The sequence below is a fragment of the Corapipo altera genome, unplaced genomic scaffold, assembly GCF_003945725.1.
Source record: "Corapipo altera isolate COAL_440 unplaced genomic scaffold, ASM394572v1 61305, whole genome shotgun sequence".
In the NCBI taxonomy this organism is placed as follows: Eukaryota; Metazoa; Chordata; class Aves; order Passeriformes; family Pipridae; genus Corapipo; species Corapipo altera.
The window spans coordinates 2,166,766-2,189,500 of NW_020884909.1; the positions used below are offsets into that span (position 1 = coordinate 2,166,766).

At 40.7% G+C, this 22,735-nt stretch overlaps 1 protein-coding gene across 16 annotated transcripts in view; it reads right to left on the minus strand.

Annotated features, from left to right (window-relative positions):
- NRG1 (neuregulin 1) overlaps positions 1-22,735 on the minus strand; it is a 442,486-nt gene that overhangs the window by 20,480 nt on the left and 399,271 nt on the right. For 14 of the 16 annotated variants that reach the window (XM_027653076.1, XM_027653077.1, XM_027653075.1 and 11 more), the window contains 2 exons: positions 11,815-11,944; positions 5,017-5,075 (listed from right to left, as the gene is read on the minus strand). In XM_027653076.1, the coding sequence (XP_027508877.1) occupies positions 5,017-5,075; positions 11,815-11,944 (189 nt within the window). Of the gene's footprint in view, positions 1-5,016; positions 5,076-5,723; positions 5,792-11,814; positions 11,945-22,735 lie in introns of all 16 variants that reach the window. The other 2 variants (XM_027653068.1, XM_027653066.1) reach the window with 1 other exon arrangement.

Consider the following 22,735-nt stretch of genomic DNA (forward strand, 5'->3'; position numbering starts at 1 on the left):
CATTGTTTATTCAAACCTACATGTTATGTAGCTCTTATTTGTCTATGGTATTCCTAGGTACATTCCCTAGACCTGATCAAAAGAAAGCAGAATATTCCAACGCTTCTCATTTTATAAACAGATTATTATTTTTGATATTTTCTTATTTAACCCAATTATTGTTGCATAGTTTTTGCATGCAATGTGGTTTCTATTGAATATTTGTCTAGGTGTTCTAAGAATAAATTCAATTAGTTATTTTTAACAGCTCAGTTCTCATTCTGGATGTGACTTGAGGAGGGACATGATAGTATTGGAGGAAAAAATAGGAAGCAAAGTTATTTAAAACTACAACTGCTGAGGTACAGTGTCTACAGAACAAGAGGATGATGCCTGGAAATGTGGAACAAATCCTCCAGAACTGCATGCTCCGTCCTTGAGTGGTGTGCCAGAGCTACTGGGCACCCAAGGCTTTGGAGTGGCTACTCTATAGATCTAGGTGGGTGGGTAGCCTGGAGACACTGTGAGGGGTGAGGACTACCTCAGTTTTTTTGTAGAGATCTTGTACCTGACAAAGGAAGGACACATTTGGATCAACTGCAACAGCAGAGACGTCCAGGGAGACCCATTTCAACTCTGAAGCAGCAAGGCGTCATGTTTCTAAAGTATTGTTTAGTTTTCTTATTAAATGTATTCTGTGGGTAATGAGAAATTTAAAAAGAAATTCTTTTTCATGTAATTTGATTTGGGAACAAATTAAAATCTCCTAAGCTATCACAGAACAGAACCCCTAAATGTCAGACAATTCTGTTTGAGGGATCAGGATACAGTGTCTTTGTGACATTTAGGATCCACTTTGTATTAAGAATTTTGATTCATTTCAGTGGTACTCAGGCAGCAAAACAGGTTTTGAACTTTGAATTTGGAGTCCTATGGCTCCTGTAAAAGTTTTATCCTACAACTGGTTTGAGCCTTAGAAGAATGGAAAATTTGCTCTTTCCTAATTGAAGTATTCTATCATAGCAATTTTAGTATTTAATTAACATTTATTGAGTAGTTTATAATGAAAAACTATCTTTTTTAACCTTGAGCAGAAGATGCACAATGGCATTTTTCAAATTTGTATCATTTAGGGGTCTTGGTCTCAGCACATAAAGTGGACAATTTAGGGCGCTGAAGGGCTTTAAAAAATGAAAATTTCCAGTAAGCTTGTATAATAGCCTCATACAGATGTGAACACTTGAGAAATATATAGAAACTGAGAAATACTGAGGTAGCAAAACAACTAAAAATGTACTTTTGAAGATCTGTAGTTCATACGAAAAGACTGAAAAATCAAGGCCATCACAGAGTAACTGCAGTTTTGACCACCCTTCTAGGATATCAGAGCTTTCCTCAATTCTTGCCCCCTTTATTGCCTCAAACAGATTCATATTGACCATATGAGGCAGGGGCTGTCATCTAAACAAAAATTTCCCTCTGCCCTTCTTGGTACTGTCCCCCTTGCTTATCAGCGACGGCAGAGCTGAAATGGACACAGTTTAAACTGGTGTCTCATGCTGAGGGAAGGCATGACCCATGTTCAATTCATGCCCAAGAAGGGCCAGAGCATGCCCCTTGAGCTGAATTCACTGTTCACTAGCAAAATAAGCAAATCCATTGGCCCTTTGGATGGGATCCTTGGTCTATCTAGGGCATTTGAGAGGACAAAGGGTTTACCTGTGATTATGCACTAGAAAAGCTTCCTCAACTGTCTGTTGATTCACAGCTCTGTCACTGTCTCTAATCCCAAGGATCATTCTGCACAGTGTTGTTCTAAGAGCTTTCATGCACAACTACACAAAAATTAGCCAAAACATTTAATGCTAACTAATTATTACCCCTCCATTTTTCCTTGATTCCTCGACCTCAAGGGAGTGAATGTGTGAGCATTCAGATACAGCAACATATCTGCACGGAACAGATGTATTTTTGGAACACTCTGAGGACTGCCTTCTGCTGTCTTTAAGGAGCAGTGGTGGACCACGAGCCTCAAAGTCGAAACGGTCACAGCAGAACGGCAGGGTAGCATCCCCGCCAGCAGCTGTGACTGCTGTGCTCGAGGAAAGGACATTACAGGGTCTGACAGCGGGCTCCAGAGACTAGCAAAACGCTAGCACAGTTTGTTCTTCAGTTTCCCTTGGAACTACAAAGGCGGGAAGCGCCAGCTGAAGGGGAAATATGTGTATCTGCGGTGCTGGAGGTAACTGTAGCAGTGGGGGATTTCACAGTCGTCACCTCTCAGCAACCACTGGTTGTCCTATGGTTTGGTGTGCTTGTAAAGCTGGAAGCCAGTGTAAACAGTAAGTGTAAACATGGGCTTTCCAGTAGCCTCCCTCATGTCCATTCCCAGTTATGCTCACACTTCCATTGACAGAAAGGAAAGGCATTTCTGTGGAATAACTTTTCTTAAGTTGGAGAGCTACCTAATCTCCTGTGTGCCTTTTCAACCTATTTCTAGTGCGCTATGATAACTGAATTGTCTGGGGATAACCAAACCACTGCCAAGATAAGCCAGTTAGCCTTGCACTCTGTTGGGACAAGGGGTTTCCAGAATGCTCAGTGGCAGCCTTGTTCTAACCTTGCAAAGACCCTCAGCAAAGATCACAACTTCAGGACTCTCAAATACCAATTTTAGGGCAGATTTCTGAAGCCAACTTTTCCTCAACAGCCAAATTAAGATAGTAACAGCTCATCAGTAGGCACACTTGGCGTGGAATCCCATTGACTGTTTCTTTCCAAATGAAGAAAGACCCTTCTGAAAGCAAGCAAAATTAGATAGCACTGTATAGTTCTCACGTACAGTTTTTGTCTCCTACTGGCACTCATGCTGTTTAGCATCCCAGTTTGATCTGTACTTGCATCTATAGAGCTAAGTCAATCATCCGCAACACTTGGTGCAAAATATGAGCTTGGCTTTATGCCCCAGATGCAACATTTGCCTAAAGAGAAATCTCATTCTAAACCCCCTCTTAAATGGTATGCTGTGGTTTTCTTTTTTTTTTAATAATAAAAAGTATATAAAGGCTTCTTCATTAATTTTTTTTTTTTAAGTATAAATGTGTCATTTCCACATCTCTGGTTGCATAAGAAACCAGGAATTGTAGTGCAGATGCAAGGTGGGCAGAAGGGCCAGAAGTTCACAAGCATGGAGTGGGGCTCTCAGAGTAGCCTGAGGCAGGCAGTGGTGTGCTCTCCTCCAGTGCATTTCAAGGAGAGGAAAGACTGCACCAACTCAAGTACTTGTAACTGAGCACAGTCCTCGCAGCAAGGCAAGGGCATCTATGCCTTTTCCATGGAGGTAACTTGAGAAAATCTCAAACTGGTGTCTTTAAATATCCCAACTGAAAAACTAACGAAGGAAAACCCACCTAAACTCTTCTTTTTTTTTTTTTTTCCTTTCTTTTTTTTCTCCTAGATAGGAAAATGAATTTATAATCAACATGCAACTGTTCTAAAATTTTCAGGGTAAATTCAGCAGCAAAAAATGAATCTCATATTTTTACACCACCTCCTTTTAAATTATTCTTCTAATATCAGAAAAACTTAACTGCACTTTTCACCACAATACAAAGGAAAGGCCACTTAAATCTAACATTTCGTAAACAAATACTGTCACAGAAAAAAAAATTTTCAAATCCATAGTTACCAAAGGCATTTTAAAAATAACTCACACTAATAAAGCTTTTAAATCAGGGCATAAAATACACACTTGAGTGCTGGAAGGTCTGGTCTCCAGTCATCACTCTTGGGATTTACATGGGTAGCTTCCATGATGGGAAGCTATATGAATTATATATGGTCCTTTTTCATCCATCAATATACAAGAAAACCTATGCATCTCTTCAGGCTCCAAAATGTCCAGCACATGCTTACAGCTTTTTGTCCTATATAGTAATGGAAATTAAATTAAGATAGCCTATAGTCTTTCTGTGCTGGCAAGTAATCCATCAAAAAAATTCTTTCTATCATACTGCTCTTAGATCACAGCACATTCTGATGCCAGCAGCAATTAATTGCGCATAGTACACATGCATTAAAATGTAAGATCTAAGCAATTTTCTTATATGTTATCTTCAACTTTGATATAGCCAGTGAGAGAAAGTAACTATTTAGTGTACCTTCTGTTTCTTCCCTGAATAATAATAATAATAATAATAATAATAATAATAATAATAATAATAATAATAATAATAATAATAAACCCATTCCTTCATGAGAAAACTGATGGGATACAACTGCAGTGCTGATTCTACCAGAATTCTGACACAAAGTCCTCTCTCTGTTTGTGTGTGTGTTTGATACTTTTATTTTACCAATTAATCTGAAATATTTGGTCTCTTACACCTGTTACCCCCAATAGACCCAAAATGTGTCAGACCCCATTGTTTCAGCCATCTCCCTCCCTTTTCTTTTTGTTTATGTGCTCTTTCAACTGAAACTCAGACAATGAGGAGAAAGTACATTTTGATCCTGTTTGGCATGTGCTCATTAGAAATCAGGTAAACACCTCAATAACCTTTAACCTGTAGTTCCAAATGCAAATCTCATATACAAGTAGAGGATTGGCTACCTGTCTCTTTGTTGGGGGAGTGCTGCCCTGTACCATGATTCATTAGCTTTTTGTAGCAAATAAAATGAGAGACTTTGAAACATAATTCTAGTACTTTTTCTGCTTGATGTCAGTGGGGAGTCCATATCACACACTCAGTGTTAATTTCACAGAGTTCCTATGTCTTGCATTTTCCCATAACCTCAATGCCAAACAATCCAGGAGAGTATTGCAATTGCTTTTTTTGTTACCGTTTTCATGCAACAGGCAGAGACAATCAATATTAGGCCTTAGGCAACAAATCTAGTTACAGATTAAAAAAAAGAAAAACAAAAAAACAAAAAACAAAAACAAAAAAAAAATTGAAAGAAAGATGCAGCGACAAGAAAGCAGCACCAACTGAGCATGCTTCTACTGCGGCACAGACAGAAAAGTAGTGGACGTACTGTAGAAGCTGGCCATTACGTAGTTTTGGCAGCGATCACCAGTAAATTCATTTGGGCACCTGAGAGGAAAAACAAACAAAAAAATGGTAGAGAAAAAAAAACAGAGAAAAGAGAAGAGGTGAATATATGCTAGGAAAGAAGCTCCTTCAGTGTGAACTGATATGACTTGGTGGGTTCACTTTCAGAAACTGAATCTCGGTTTAGCGTGTCAAAATGGCTCAAGACGTTGAGAGCAACTCATTTGCTCTGTGGAAATGTAAAGAAATCCCCCCCTGAAAAACCAGTCAAAACCAAACCAATCCAGATCAAAGTGTGTTTCAAGATGTGAGACAGAAATTCACCATTCCAGAGTCCCAAATTGGTATTAGGATGCACTTTCCACAAGGCAGCAAGGACACAAGATCTGTACATCACTCCATGAGTTTGCTCTTTTAGGGTTGCACTTTACAGCAGTCTCCCAAACGAGAAAACTGCCAGTGTGTGCAAAACAAATGCATCTGTGAATGAATGGAAAGATCAAAAATCACACAAATGAGAAACATTTTGGAGGTCAATAATGCCATGGTGTACAGATTGTACTTTAGAGAATCAGTCATAAATTAGTGAGTAAAGAGGCCAGTTCCAGCTGAACTGTGAAAACACCAAGTACTATTGATTTTGTTGCTGTAGTTGGGGAAGAAAGCAAAGTTCAGATTATTTTAACATACTTTCTTGGTTTTGGATTTTCATGGGCAGAGTTTCAGTACATCTTGCTCCAGTGAATCCAGGTTGGCACCTAAAGGGCAAAAACGTGATAAGCAATAGTACACCAAAACCACTGCACTAACAGACTTACACCTGCTGGTCTATGGAGTGGGAGTGCATTAAGTGACGTCCTGGTTAGGTGTTAGTGAAAAATGATCAGAAAAGAGGCAAGAAAGTGTAATCTTTCCAGAAGACAACACTCTGCAAAATTTACAGCAAAAATCCATCAGAGAAAAAAAAAAAATCTAGGAAGTCTTTTTGCTTGTCTGTTTCAAAAAAAAAAAAAGAATTATGGCTAGCAAAAATGTGTACCGCTTCACTGCTTATTCCACCTCATGAAGGGACCTGATTGGGTTCTTTTTTCAGATTTGCAATGCACTGTTGCTTTCGCCAGTCACACAAAATCTACAAAAATACCATTATTTCCCTGTTTCTGTAAGGGTATATTGTGCTTTCTGGTAATTTGCTTCGAGGAGGAGTATTTGATACAACAATCACAGAAAAGCCAAAAATATTCCAAAAAGTGAGAAGACAAACTCAAACCCAAAGTGAAGTACATTCAACATGACTGACAAATGGAAAAAAAGTCAGTCCAGTCACTAAGTAAGATGAGAAGGCAGAAGTGCTCTCAAAAGAAGCCCCATAGCTCTCCGTCCTTTCAGTTCATAAGCTCCTGTGCAGAAAACTTCAGTGCAGCTTTCTCCCTGGTCATAGTGAAGGATGTTCTCTTCTGTGCTTTGCCTGTGTTTGTTGCTGCTGCCTGTCAATTCTTCCCTCACCTTTATTCTCCATTCTGGGGCAGAGCTCAGGCTCCCAAAATACCACTATAGTCCTACAGACATAAGTGTGAGTGACTTTCCACCACACTAAATACCTACAGATTTCAGTCTTCTTTCTTTCTCCTTCTTCTCTCCAGTGTTACTCAGTATGTAATCTGAAATTACCTGATATCTTCTTCCTCTAATGTGTCTCACTTGTGTTGCTTGTCTTTATGATGTTCTCCATGAGTTCGCCATGGTGCAAGAATCTCTCCCTCGTCTTCTCCTGCTGATGATATGGTGCTAGCCTCTTTTTCAAACTTCTTCATCATTTACTTGCCAGGGGCTGAAGAACTCTCTTATTTGCAAATGCACATTGTTCAGAACAATCCTCCATCTCTTCTATCCATCTGAGTTTCATGTGTGTTGAAAACTGTCCTGATTTTTTAAATTCTGCTCTTCCACAATTGCCTCTAGCCCTAGCAGATAAGGATACTGCTCTTGCACAAGTGGGACTTCCAGAAAATACCTTTGGCAGAGGACCAGTATCTGACATAAATGCTAGTATTTTCTTCAAATAAGCCGTGCAGGAATTGTTTTTGTATAATAAAATACATATTTTGACAATCTGCAGATAAGTCTTTTGAGCGTATTATTATTATTTTGCTTATTAAGGAAGGGAGTTTATGTTCTCCAGAGCCAAAGTCACATCTTTTCATAAGTACCCAGTGTGGAGAGATCCCAGTCTCCACAGATACATTCAGTTGAGAAAAATGCAACAAATATAACTCTGCTACGAAAAGGTGATATTTCTGGGCATGACAGAAGAATTCTTGCATCTCTGAGAGAAGGCAAAATGCCTTTGATAGAAAGCATTTCCATCTGTGCTACTGAATGAGAGTAAAAATGTTTTCCACTATTGTGATCTTGTTAAATAACTGTCCCTGGAAAGCTGGTATTAGCACACGCATGGCTTTCCATTCACAGAGATCTCTACATCTTGCTCGTCAGGCTCAACCCTACACAATCCCAAGGAACATGCTGCTGATCAAAAGCCTCAGGCTTTGCTCCTGCCACTGGCCATTGGTGGGTTGCTTCCTCTGTGCTTGTTTTCAGATGTTGGTGCAGCTGTGGAGGTGATGAAAACAACTTGAGCACTGGTGTAGACAAAGCTGAAATCACTTCCAGACCAACCAGGGTCAGCCCTGTTGAGATGGTGCCGAAAACAGTTCAGGTGTGTTTATACTCTCTCTGAAACCATTGTCAGCAAATGGGCTGGAGCACCTGCCCCTGAGAATGGGCCCAGGGTGGGCCATCTGAGAGGAAAGCTGGGATGAGCCGGTCCTCTCATGATGATGTGTGAATGCTAAAGGCATTTTATTGCTCAGATGTGCAGTGCAGCACTGTTTCCAGTTCACAAACAACTTGCGATTGTGTCCTTTTCAAAACACCCTGTCCTACTCAAAGCTTTCAGACTTTATTCCTTGTCGTGTCTTTCTCTTCTGGATCATTATCCATGTTCCATTTTCTTTTACGATGCCAGCAATAGTTGAAGCTAAACAACTTGGAGCAAAAGGTTTGTGCTGTGAGAGCTTTATAATTTCCCTTCTGCCTTCGAGAAGGCTACTCGGACTATTTATTTATTGTATTAACTGGGTAAACCCGTGATACTGAACCACGTATAATAGAAGAAATGCTTTTTTCCTCTACACACAGCAGCTGCAAAGAGCAGCATTTGCATGCATTCAGTAGATGCATCTCAGAACACCGAATGCACATCACCAAACTGTTTTTCGGCAGGAGAGGAACGGCTGAATGGATGAGAAACTCACATTTCCACTTCATTTACTGCCCACAAACAAATGCATTCGGGGAGAACATTTCGATTGGTTGTTTTTCGTTGTGTTTTTTTTTTTTTTTTCCCCCGTGGGAAGTACAGTACTTTCATATTTAGTAGCCCATTTCACTGCCGAAGTCAGAACCAGTATTTCTATCCCACCTCTTGAAAGAATATCTCCGGAACTTCTCCTTGCATCATTGAAACAAATTTTACCTTTTCACTGGTTTGAATAACCTTCTGCCCATTTCTATTCTAGAAAGGCCTTTACGCGAAGACAGATATAGAAAATGGTTATGTCTTTAAGAAGTATGTAATTCACTCTTCTACTGTTAAGAAAAGCAGCAGCCTACTTCATTGAGAGAGCAGTTTTATTTTCATCCAGTGAAATTCAGATGTAAATTCATTTCTTCAATAACAACAAAAGCACTAGAAAAGATGATATCTGTGAGTAAGAAATCAGTTAGTCAGACTAGCAAGGCCTTCATTGTATGATACTTCAAAAGAACACTTTAAAAGTGTTACAGATATTATATTCATACAGATTTTTCTTCAAGTAAGAAGGAAATGATAGGAATTTTGGTCTTAATTTTGTATTTATTGAAAAAGCTACCCGATCTTTCTGTCTTCAGTAAACGTGGGGACATGTTTCCAAGTGAACAGAAATGACTTAGGAATCTCAGTCTCATAGGAAGCCAGTAACATCCAGGCTTCCAAGGTCTATGACATTTTCACAATGTGGTTCCTGTTCCTGTGAAGCTTCCAAAAGTTTTATACACTAGTTTATTTAAGCAGTTTCAAAGCTTCCTTTTTCATCTGTCCTACTTTGAGACTGTTTTGTTCAGTCTGGGGCCATAATTAAAATAAACATAGGGAACATACATGCTACCATAGATGTAGCTGTACAATGTCTAAATCTTCACATATTTCTTGAGTATTTCACATGGTTACCACTTGAAAGCAGGAAATTTTCTTGAAGCTCACATCAGTACCCCTGAGAGCAAGATCAGATCCTGTCTGGATCATTTATTTTTTTTTTTTAATATATAGCAAGATTTTAACAGAAGATGAATGTGGTATCTCCCTCTTTTTTTTTTTTTTTTTTTTTTTTTCATAGAATAGGGGATTTACAAAACCAGAGATATCACTTGGAAAATTCCATGGTTGTTTTGAATCTGAGTCATGTTTTTTTGGTTAGGGATAAAACTAATTTAGAATGATATGGCTCATGCTTTAAAAATTTTGTTTTTGCTCTCAACAGATGGACCATATGGAAAAATGTGAACTTGCTACTGAGGCAGAAATATGAAGAGCAAGTACCATATTTCAAGCATTCTGTTTCCACAGGCATGTTCTGGGAGTAGATTTATTTTCTCAGAACAATGAAGGCAATGTGCAGTGATTAGGTACTTATTTTAATTAACACTGGAATGCTAGAATTAAAAGTAGACATCTGTATTTTTAATGAAATAAGACGAAAACTGTATTTTGTCTTTTCAGTTTCCCAGTACACCCACTTTTAAGTACTCATGCTTTTATTTCTTATGTAGCTGTATTGCGTCCTGTTTTACTACTCAACATAAAGTTTCAGTTCTGGCAAGTGGTAGAAGGCGTAGCAAATGGTTCTGCAAAATAGCAATGGCCCTGACTGTTCTCAGGATAAGAATTCTTCTCCACTGCCTTACTGTAAATGAGATTCTCCCTCTCTAACTTTAAAGCTCTGATGCTTTTTCCAAATAGGTCTTGGACCACCCAGGGAGAGGTACATCTGCCAAATCTGGGAATTGCCTTTTCTTTCAAATCCAGTCCCAGAATTAAAGGTTCTTTCTTGCTTACAACATGGGGAAAAAGCACCCACTTCATTCAAACGTCTCTGATATATAGTATTAAAATAATTAGCCAGTCTATAACATCATCAAAAAACATACACAGATCTCTGAATTAAAAAAAAAAAAGTCCCCATACCAGTGAAAATGGGACACCTCTGAAACTGGCAAGACAATGTTAATGATTAGCAAGTCTCCCAGATGCTCAGCTCTGCTGCCCTGGAATTTTCTGAACACACAGGTAGGCTCTTGTGCATGCCCTGAGGAGTCATGGCAAACTGCTCATCTTATACTGCTGGTTTAAAATGATCATGCACATTTCAGACAAATCTTTCTCAAAAGTGGACCCAACACACCACAGCACACTTTTCCATATTCACTTTAGCTACAAGTGATCCTAAAATCAACGAAACATACATCACTTTCAGCAGCAGAGCCATCTGAAAACCCAAAGCAAAACAAAGCCTGTGAAGTGCAGGTTACATAAACCGTCTACAAAAAAAAAAGAAAAAAAAAAAAAAAGAAAACTTATAGGTAAACCAGAATATTGTGCTGCTTGGTGGGGGTTTTTGATGGCTTTCTTTGGTTTGTTTGTTTACTTTTCTTTTTTTTTTTTTACATTAACAACAGAGACAAGCAGACAATATCTTCCTGGCCCAATGAGAGCATCATAGACCTTCATCTAACTCACCCACCAAAGTTATCTTCACAATTAGTGTTCTTTCACTTTTAGTCCCAGGAGACTGAAAAATTATGCAGTTACAGCTGATGACAGTCTTTACCAACCAGCATCTCTTGTCTGTCAGAAAAACAGCAATATTCTCACAGAAGTGCACCCTTTCCACTCAGCCCTCTTAGGCACCAAGATTTGAATGCTGAGTTGCCTCTCAAGCTAGAGAGAAGCAGCCCCTATGACTAGTTCATCTCCAGGGGTAAATGCTACATGATGTGCTCCCAGGCAGCAGATAAACTCTGTAGCTCTTCCTGGGTGTTCTCTAAGACAAGGGACTATTGTAACAGTCCAAAAGAGCACAGGCCAGGACCTGAGGAAGGTGCCCAAGCACACCCTCAGACTAAATCCATATGTCTTCCTGATCCTCACGCAAGATAGTAATCTCCACCAATTAACGTGACATTCATTGCTTTTCATGCAATTAAACACAACAACCAGTTGTGAATCTGATCTCCTCAGAAACTGTTCAGTTACTACATCAGACAATAAAAATAACAGTTTCTCCTGTACAAAAGGTAATTTTCAATGCAGTTATCCACACACCTTTTCTTTTTCTTTTCTTTTTTTTTTTTTCTTTTTTTTTTAGCTAAATATGGTGTATCTAGTTTACAGTATCTGTTTCATTATTTGTAACATGAGGCTCAAGTTGTGTTACTTTGTGCCGTGCAAACGTCAATGGAGGTTGCTGTGCCATTATCATGTGGGAAGATTTCCTGGTTAGTCTCTGCTATGCCTCATATATAGAACACAGATGTCAGTCTTGGTATGTTATTTTCACATCCACATGGTTAAAAACGAAGAAATGCAAGTTCAGAAGAAGAAATTGTTCAGGTGCTCCTTTAAAGAAAAAACTTGTGAAAACTAGTGGCTCCAAGAAAAGAGGCAAATAGGATTTCTTACCTGCACAGGTATCTTGGGGGGTTTGGGAGGTCTTTAACCATATAACACTCTCCCCCATTTACACAGAAGGCTTTCTGCTTTACGTCACATTTTGTGAGATGACTTGTCCCAGTTGTAGATGTGGAAGTGGCTGGAAAAGACAAGAACAAGAATATGGATCAGACACTGTTTTTCTTCCTGACTGGTAAGTGTACTTACATGGGAGGGAAGAAGTAAGGCTAGGGATGATTTGGCAAGTCTTACCACAAGAACCAGTAACTTGACCTTGTATTTTGTTGACTGACACTGGGAGTGGAGTTTAAATATACACCTCAGACATACAAAATCCCCATACTCAGCCTGGGAGGAAGTGAGGGTTTCCTTAGCCCTGTCCATGAAGTGACCTTAAATTTCTGCAACACTCATGTCTATTTCACTAAAAAAGTGTAATTTATGTGCAGCAACTTATATTGCATTAACTGCATTCAAGTGATTTTGGGGTGTGAGAGTCATTACAGGTTGCTGAAATAATAAAATCAGCTGCCCAATAAAATCACGACCTGGATGAGATTTCTTCCTGGCCTTGCCCTGAAGTAGGTATTTTTCAGGAAGCTTAACCTGAGGCCCTGTGCTGATTCAAGCCCTCAATCCAGGTATTTCGCTCTTCCCAAGGGAGAGGGTGAAAGGCTGACTGCTGAATACCTCTTCCCTAGCTCATAAATGAGAGCTGTGGCTACCCTGGTTTGACTATGCAGGAGGAATAGGACAGGGAGCTTGGAGGTTTTGAACCTTCCTGTGCATATACAATTGTCACCATTGTGTCCACAGGAATCCTTGATCCAGAGGCCAACTTAGCATCTCCTGCAGATGTGTTCATGGTCATGGAGTATATTAAATGGCTAAACCTGTCTGCAAACCGTAAAAAGTGGTGAAGATTTCTGGATGCATTTTGTTTAGCCATGTCCAGGTGGACAGAAGTAAGAAATTTTGTTACTGTGCTCAAAAAATCCCAGAATACAGAATATCACAGATTATGCCAAGTTGAAAGGCATCCACAAGGATCATTGAATCCAACTCCTGGCCCTGCACAGGACCAATGCTTCTTGAACTCTGTCAGGCTTGGTGCTGTGACCACTGCTCTGGGGAGTCTGTTCAGTGTCCAACCACCCTCCAGGTGAAGAACCTTTTTCTAATATCCAACCTAAACCTGCCCTGACACAACTTCAGGCCATTTTTGTTTCTGAAAGACAGTCTACCCTCAGGTGAAACAATGCTATTATTTAGTGACTGATTCCACTGGAGTCACTAGAAACCTACCCAAAAGTTGTCTGATATTCAAAGCCTTTTCTAAAACAAAGGTCCCCAAGGGGCATGTTTACAGGAGGCGATTTCCTACACAATTTGAATCTGAAGATTTTAGCAGACCTGCTATCAGCAAATACCCACTTACACATTTTGAGTGGTAGTGTGATGTAGTCCCTGTTGCATTTGATTGTCATGCATTTCCCATTTTCTTCCAGGTAAATGCATTTTTAGCACTTAGTACCTGGGAAAATGAACCACCTTGGCTGGCACCATTTTCAGAGCAGCTTTACCTATCTGGTTTCAATGAGGCATAAGACAGTGACTGGGACATTTAAGTCCTCTGTTTTACTCCATCAAAATTGCATCTGACTGTACAGTTAACATCTCCCATAACTCTTCCTTCCTTTGCAATCAATCACTGGTGTATCAGCTTCTTTTTCTTTCTTCCATGCTGCCTTTCTTTCACGGGGTGCCCTACTCCAACAGGCCAGGAAAAAATCTCCTGTGACCTCTTTCAAAACTCCCTCCTGCTTTTCGCTTGCACCCACCCATTGTGTCACATCTCCCCAGATTCTGATCCTGACTGGGGCCTCTTAGTGCTAATGAAATGCAAACATAGAGTACTGATTCCTCTTAATAACACATTCCTTTCTCCTGGCCCCTCAGAGCGTGATTTATAACCTCTCAGACGAGGATAAATTTATGTCTTGTCTAGGGGCAGGAAAAGGGGTCATGTTTTAAGAGTAGTCTGACAGTCTTTCAGCTAGCACTGGTTCAAACAGGACTTTGCACCCAATGTTGACAAAAGGCTGGCCAACAGACTGCCATCCAGTCAGCAGGGAAGGGCCCTCTGTGCTTGATGTCAGTGGGTTGACAACCATCCTTGACATGAATCTCAGGATGGGGAGACTTGCCTTGTAGAAGAGCCTTTCCTTCTCCACTGGCTTGAAAGGAGCCTGGATTATTGGCCCAAATGAAATGCCTGACATGACAGGCTAGGTCATACCAAGACCTAGGACTGACAAATGTGGGTAGAGCAAATTCCATCTGCACAGTAATGCATACTTTGAAGCCTTTGTGAGTCCCAACAGGTAAACTCAATATTAAGCTTATCCCTGCTGATAGCCTATCCACCATTGTGTCCTTTTACCTTATTAAAAAGCAAAAGGGCACACTTAACCTTGAGACAAGCACTCTGAGGATCAGCATTTCTGAGGATTCTCAAGCTCAGAATGATGGCACCTTAATTAGGAAAGGCAAAAACCCCAACACTTTTGGAAAAAAACCCCCACCATTTTGCTATCCTGCTGGCTAGTGGAATGTTTTAAATTGAATAATGAAGGTAGATATAGTAAGAAGTGGACTTATACCTCTCTGTAATCGTTTCCATAATCTCACTTACTGCCTTTTTTTTTTTTTCTCGTCAGTTCAATCAAAAGCAGAACACTCAGGAGTTTCAAAGTAACAGTTACTTACCAGCCGATGTAAGTGAGATTTGGACAGCAACAATTGCTCTGAACTGATTACTAGAGATGGGAATAATCTGCAGTTCTCAGAGAAACCTCATGATACAAGGGCTTTGCACATATTTGTGAGGAGTGTCTTTACCCACGTTTTTGGCATCATGTATTCAAAACTGTTATATGAATCTTGCACAAGAATTTTCTCTGCATTACAGATCTGCTGGCACCATGGTCTCAGTCTGCTTGAGCTTTATGATGGGGTGAGGGGAGGAAAAAGGTCTCCAGTGGGTTAATTCTGATATTAATTTTTCTTTGCAAAGTATGCATAGTTTTTATGGCATATAGCCAGTATTCAGTGTATGCACTCTAAGTCTACTTTGCCAATTAAACACAAGAAACACCAACTATGGTTTTGGGTTTCACTTAGAGCTACATAACGGAAGAAATGTGGTGTTTGGGAGCAGGTGTTCATCAGAGTCCATTTCATACAGTCCATGACCAGCCCCAAAATACTGCCTTTCTGTACATCTATAGCAGACATGGGCTTGGAGGATGTATAGTGGGAATGACCAGCAGTGGTCTAAAGCACAGCTGTAGGCCATGTATCTGTGTGTTGTTACTTCATCTACTCAAAATATGTACCTCCTTTTTTGTAACATTTTCTTCAGCTATATAAGCACAAGATAGATAACTTGTGCTCTAGTGCCCTATACCAAATATGAGCCTACCGAAAGGACTAAATTACATGCATTACATGCATATTACAATTTGAAAATATCATGCATGAGATAAACATCTGAAAACACTGCACACTCTACTTCCCCTCCCTCTTCCCTGAACACAGAAGCACCACGTTTAAAAAAGCAACTGCAGGCAGTGTGAACAAAGTCCCTATTAATGCAAATATTCACATGGCACTGAAAAACAATGAGATCTGCTGCCATTCATGGGAATTGCCTAAAGACATTAACAAGAAGAAAAATAGAAGCTATTGCATCTTTTAAAAGCTGCTCTCTAAAAGGTGAAGTGCAGCTTAAAACGACCTTAGGATCATTTCTTGTCAAGCAGATACAACTGAGCTTACCTGGGGAATCTCTGACCCTTTTTTGCCTTGAAATAGAAAAATGCATTCTTTTTCTCTCTCTTGCTTTCCAAAAAGCCCTCTGATGTTGAGTGGTTGCAGCATCAAGACTCTCAGACCCTGCACAGGTGAGACAGTCCACTGAGAAGAGCCCTAAGGGATCTCTGACTCAAGTCAGACTGAGAGGGAAGGTCATTGCAACCTAAACAGAACAGTATCCAGAATAGTATCCATGCCTCCTTGAACTGAGTTTCTGCAAAGCTGGTGTAAAAATCAAAGGACACACTCAAAGTCATGCAAGGGGGCCAGTGAGATGCTTATGACTCTATGGAGACATAGAGACTCTATGCAGCTGCAGCACAAACAAAGGTTTGCCATTCTCACTGGAAGGCCACTTACTGGAGGTAAATATGCCACCTTATTGGGCTGCAGGTGGACACCTTTTCAGTCTCCTTTTGTGAATCTGCAGCTCATGCCAATGGAAGAAGAAGGGACCTGCATGGATTGAAGAAGGGACAGAGGGAGTGAAGGAGGCGAGGAGAGAGTGAGATCACACAAGTGAGCTCTGGGGTGATGAAGCGTATGCCCCCAGATGAAAGCCAGCTTTACTAGCTCATGTTCCCTCATCTGAAGTTCATTCATTTCTTTGAAAGCGCAATCCAGCTCCCTCTTGACTTACTGATGTGCAGTTTAGAGATGTACAGCCCTGATCTGCAGGGTAGATTGATTTCCTGTGTAACCTTGGTCGCAGCACTTAATTCCTCTACATCTCCATTAAACCACTTACATTTTCTTCCCGCTGAGCCTCTTCAACTCACTCTGACTTCCATGATGCACACAACTTGCAACGAATTTGCAATACAGAAAACCTTGGCATTTCTGTACTGCACCGAATGAGGAAAGCTACTGGTGCCAGCAGAACACAAGACAAAACCTGAGAGCAATCAAAAACTAGCCCCTTTCTGAACAGACAAGAATTTTCATTTTACCAGATGTGTAGAAAGATGTTTCACATCCTTCATACTTAATTGTTCCAGACCTGAAACTGCATTCACTCTGAAAATACCAAAGGTTAAAAAAAACTGCCAACACCAACAAATAAACACCAGAGGAAAAAAACCAAAACAAAAAACAAAAAGCAAACCAGCCAAATCTCTGTCTGAGACATCTACAGTACGTTTATTGGGGCTGCTCAGAATTTTTCACATTGTTTCTGTGATGTAATACCCTAAACTGGATGTTCAATGTAGTCATAAATTTTTTCAGCCTCTGTCTCTGGAAATAACATGCAGTGTAATAGATTCCTGGGAACTTCACAGGAGATCATTTAAGGATGTGTTTAGCCAGCATCTGGAACTAAGTGCTTACAAGTTAGTGGAATTATTCTCTGTCTGTAAGATAGTGCTCTCTCACTTTGGCACTATCTTTATGAGGATCAGGGCCAGAAAGAAGGAAACAGGAAATCACCAGGGTCTGCAAGATAGAAACTTCAGGAAAGACTGAGAGCAAATAAACTCTTGCTGAACCAAGCCAGCACGTCCCTCTTCTCCCTACAACATGGATTCAGCAGTGGTTTCCTCTCACAAACCCAACCTTAGCAAAGTATAGGAAAGCAAAAAAAAAGTAAAAAAAAAAAAAAAAAAGAAAAGAAAAGAAAAGAAAAGAAAAGAAAACAAAGCAAAGAAAAGAAAAGAAAAGAAAAGAAAACAAAGCACAGACACTTCAGCTTGCTGCACCACCCGATCACTTCCTCCCTGATAGGCCAGCAGACTGACCCAGTTGGCAGGCGCGAGACTACGGGACCTGCACAGCATCTGGCTCACCACAGAGGGTCAAGAGGTGACACATGCTAAACAGGGCTGACCAGGAACAGTTTTTGTTTGCTTCGTTTCAGTTTGGGGTGCAGAAAAGATGGGCGCAGACACACACGGCCCACAGGCTGTCAGCGAGGAAATGCAATTACTGCTTGCGAAACGAAGTTTTCAGAAAAGATGGAAAACGTGGGCTGTGGAAGAATTCAAGTGAAGGGAAAGACATGATTGAAACTGAGCTTGTGAGGCAAGGCATACTTTTTCACTGCCATGAGAGATGTCAGCTTTCACTTGAGGGTTTTGTGACAAGCATGAGCAAAAGGTCTGAAAGAGCCTTTAGAAAGCATTCCCCACCTGGTGAAAGGAGATGTGAATGGAAAAACACAAGGGAATGACAGACCAGAGGGTCCCAGGAGGAAAAATGTGTGTTTTGTGGGGAGGGACAGGAGAAGAAAAGAAGAAAGGAGGTGCAGAAGAAATACGCACAGATTGAACCAGTGTAGGAAAAACAGGCCTAAGCTCAGGAATGCGAAACAGATAGACAGAAGAGGAAGTGCTTTTACTATTGAGGGACTCTGAAACAACCTTGAAAATACTAGGAATGAGTGCGAGGGTCTGAAAACTTAGAGACCCCAGATTAAAGCAGACAGCAGATAAGGAGCTGAATGCAACTATCAAGATACACTGAAAGTTATCCAGTGTGTAGTCCTTTGCTATACTGGAGAACATCCCATCATGTTGAAAGACCTGAGTGGCCAAATAAACTGTAGGAAAGGCTTCCTGGTTCACCTTGCTTCAGAGGCCACACCCCACTCTTTTCCACGGTCACAGTGCAGCAAGGTGAGGTACATAACTCATTGGGTTGGAAGCTTGTAATGGGCAAAGCCCATGCAAAACAACACATAATGCATTTGTTGAGAGGAGCTCCATCATGGGCACCATTACTCCTGTGTATCTCACAGCTCCTCCACAGAGCTCTGAAAGGTCCCTTCAGGTATATGACCACCAGTGCAGGTGCAGAGGAGACCCTCGAAACTGTAAAGGAGACTGAAAGAGGAAGGGGAGCTTCACAAATCAGGAGCTGCCCAGATAGTCCAGTTCCTCCTCTCCCTGACCTATTCCTAAGCCATCGTACACAGAAGAGAAAACAGCTGTTGAACAGGTGAGAAGCCACCTTCTTCTTTATGTCAAGGCATAGGTATCAACCTCAAGAGAAATGACTGAACCAAATCACTGGGCAGGTCAGTGATGTGGTGGGTGATGTGGGTGTCATGACCCTGCTAGTCAACGAGAAAGGCACTTTTGAAACCATCTGTGGTTGCACTACAGCCTAGAGAGGTGACTTATGGGACCTAAAGGGAAACCTCACAGCTGTCAGGAGGACAGGGCTTGAGACAGTGAAGCAGTGGGTTCTTTTCTCCAGTTGCAAACATCCCAATTCTGCAAGGCAGTGTGGGGAGCACCCTAATGCAAACAGCGTCATTTCTGCATAGGGCAAGCAATGCAACCACAGTCAATAGTTTTAACTCAAGAAGACTTTTCTCTTAAAAAGAGGAGAAAAAAGAAACTCGACAGAACTGAAAGGACGAACAAACAAAGATGATGAGTATTATGAAGAGAGACTGCTGTCCTTCAAGAAACTCTCCAGAGAGAATCCTTACACTATCCTAAGGCCCTGACAGCTACTCAAATCCAACCGCAGATTTGGCATGGCAATAAGCCTCCTCAGGAGTGAGGCAGCAAGTACAGTTGTACTAACAGTGTTTTCCCTGCCTTAGGATGGAAAATCTGGATTTTTTTTCTCTTCTCTAGGCCACATCTGATGCTTTCTGCAAGGGTTGATCATTTAGCTCACCAGTGCTGTAATACACATAAAATTACAAAATTAAAAAATGATAAAAAAAATCTAGGTCTGATAACCTGCAGTTAGACTCAGCTCAGGTAGAAGAGCTGTCTTTCTCCTGAAAGTTACTGTGGTAGAGGATTGTATTACATATTCTACCTGGTACCATCAAGTTGGCCCTGATGGGCATATAGTGATACTGACATAACTATTTTCTTATCGCACTGAGTATTGAAATAAATTCATTCCATTATAATATAATCAGTCAAAATCTGTTCTTGTTCCTCTTTCCTCAAAGGATTTTTCTTTATGATTCCAAGTATCCAATTATACTTCTGCACGTGAGTGCAAAATCTTTCTCCTTTTTTAGTCCTAGTTGCTCACAGAGATGCAGGGATAGTAGAGACTATTTAGCAGGTTATGAAAGAAAGCATGCAAGTTTTCTACTACAAATGATGTTTCATATAAATTCAACATGATAATCCTTGTCATGAACCCTAGCTCAGGAAAGCTTTTCAGCAAGAATATACCCAAAAGAGAACAAATAAGCCCACTCAAATTCAAGATTGCACTCAAGCACCTGCTTATTTTATAGCCACATTCACTTCCATGTTTTTCCCCGTCGTCTTTAAAAAGTTTTTCTGAAGTAGAATGGATTTCAGCACAGTACCTGAAGTGTCTAGCCTTGTTGAAAGCAAGGCTTGCCCGCTGAAATACCTCACATTAACTACGTCTGCAAGAGGAGCCTGTGTCTGCAACCTTTCCCTGAATAATTCTAAATGTCCAGTCCAGGATTCCTAGGCACCCATTAATCTGTTTCTTATTGCATACTCTGCAGTGAAAAACACAAATAGCTTACTAATTCCATAATGAAAGAAGCTTTCATTGATTTTGAAGCACATCTTCACAGACATTAAGGACATGCTCCCTCCCCACGCCCCCATCCCCAAAGCACAGAACACTATCTGTTGCTTTCCCGGTGGCCTTCTTCTTCATGGAGGTGGTCATGAGAAGAAGCCACTGGAAACCTGAGGCATGAGAGAGATGTGCTGACCCTGAGGCAATTGGACATCAATCTCTTTAACCAACCTGAGGTCCCTGGGTGGTGGGGAAGAGCAGAGTAGCAGAGATTAGCTCTTCCCATGTGATGGTAGCTCTTTTGACACACTTTGACACAGACTAGTACAGAAATATGCCTTCTTTTCTAAGTCAAAGATACAGCAAAGGCAAGTTCTCTCAGAAAACACAAAGGGTGGCTCACAGGTTGCCAAGTATCTCCTTGATATCTATGGTAAGAAAGGATTACAAGAAAGGGTTCCCAAAAGGACTGGCAGGTAAGAAGATAAGTGAAGAACAAGAATGTTTATCAAAGACAGCTTCCTTTCTAATGCACTGAAGCCTGAATTTATTCACTAGTTTACTTGGATATTTGTATTCCATGAGAGATTTCCAAGGTCTTGGACTTTTTACTTTTTTTTTTTTTTTTTCCTTTTTCCTTTTTTCTTTTATTTACTGTACCATTAAAAATTAGTTTTGAAATATAACTTTTGAAATAGAAAAGGAGACAGTCGTATTTTCTTGCTGTTAAAACTTATTCCTTAACTTGAAATGCACCAATGACCTTGGAAAACAGTAAGAGAAACCATTAGACAGAGCTACTGGGTCTCCTATGCATGCTCTGTTAGAGGATCCAGTCTCCTGCCCTGTTTGGGAGTTGCTTATTGAGACTATGGAGAAGAACCCTCTCCTGGTAGGTATACAGGGAAATTTTCACTCTCCTATCCACCAGCACAGCCATGGGACCCCTTATTTCTGAAAAAACACAGAGGTACCACTTCCCTGTTTAGAATTTCTCTCTCCAGAGGAGAGCAGTGTAGAGGGACATTATTAGGTGTTTGGACTCTAAGCAGAGTCCTTTCATTGCAAACTGTCAAAGCACTTAGAATTCCTATCAAAGAGCGAGCTTTCTGTAGCAAGGGAGTCTTTTCTCATTTCCCTCCCTAATTTCCTGCCTGGAGGTATGAAATTGTCACTCTTTATAGTGCTGCTTGAAAATGAGTGTGTATGAAGTGGCACTCAGGGAAAACATACTGGTGACAGTAAAAAGACAAACAAGAATGGCCTAGAAAACATGATTAGTGGGGCAAAGCAGAAAGATTTCAGGTTGCCTAGCCAGAAAGAATTTTTTTCCGTGCTGTTAACTGTAATCCTGGTGGGACTGACTCCAATAGGCTTCAAAGGATTGCGTGATGCGTCAGGAGGTGTTACACCAGCAGACACCAGCTCAGTGTGTCCTCAGTGAATCCCTGCCTGGACCTCTGCAAACTGCTGCATGCAGCAGCTGTGAGTACAGAGGAGTCAGTCCTTATGCCCAGAGCCAGTCCTGTGAGACTGCTCTCCCTCCCCTGCCCTCAATCCTGTGACTTCTTCCACCATCTGCATTAAAAGATGTGCAGCAGTTCACGTTGAGCTCACCAAAAAAGCTCTGTAGCAAAGCTTCCCAGGTCACTGCAAAGCGAATGGAGTGCTGCCCCTTGTATCTGCTATCAACTTGGTTTTGTAAGAATGAACAGAAGTATAATTATTGCACTAGAAAGGACTTCTATGAATGGCACTGTTTGTTCTCACATCTTATTTTCACCTGCTAACCTGAATTCATTCAGATGTTATTTCTACAGTGAAGTTTTATTTTAACGTGCTGATACAGTAACTGCCATTTAATCAGTACCTGTTCTCAAGAAACATCAGAGAGGACTGCGCAATAAACATGTCACTGTGCCAGACAGTTTTTAAACATCTATAAAAAGGTTGAAGTTTTTTTCACTTTAAAACAAATACATTAAAAAAAGCATAAGGTTATTTTTCTAGCCTCTAAAGGAAGTCTAGTAACAACTATGTGGAAAAATAAAATGTGTTCTTGTTGAGAATAAATGGTACATTTCCTCCAGCAGTTAATTTCTACAATCTGGTTATAAATCTGTCAAAAATCAGATCCCAGGCAATCACTGTGTTAATGGAATCACTTGTATACTCATGTATTCATCCAGATTCAGACCTGCAGAAGGGATGGATCCACAGGAAGAAGAAAATTTTGATTCAGCAGCCTGATCGGAGCGTGTCGTTTTGCAAGAGACAGTCTCAGAGTGAAGGAGAACATGCCCTCCACATGAACTTACATACTTTCTACAGAAAGCAAAGATTTTTGTTCAGCTAAGGGAGGAGATATGGCAACAGTGCATGTAGCCACATGACCAAAAAAAGAACCCTGTTTACATGTGGTAGCTGCCTTTCCAAAATGAACCAATTTGCTAAGGCAGTGCTATCCTTAGTCCTTGCTCTTCAGCCTTAAAAGAGATTCGTTGCTGGCATGGAGCTCCTCTTGTACAAGGAAAGGGTGAGAGAACTGGGTTCAGCCTGGGAAAGTGAAGGCTTCAGGATG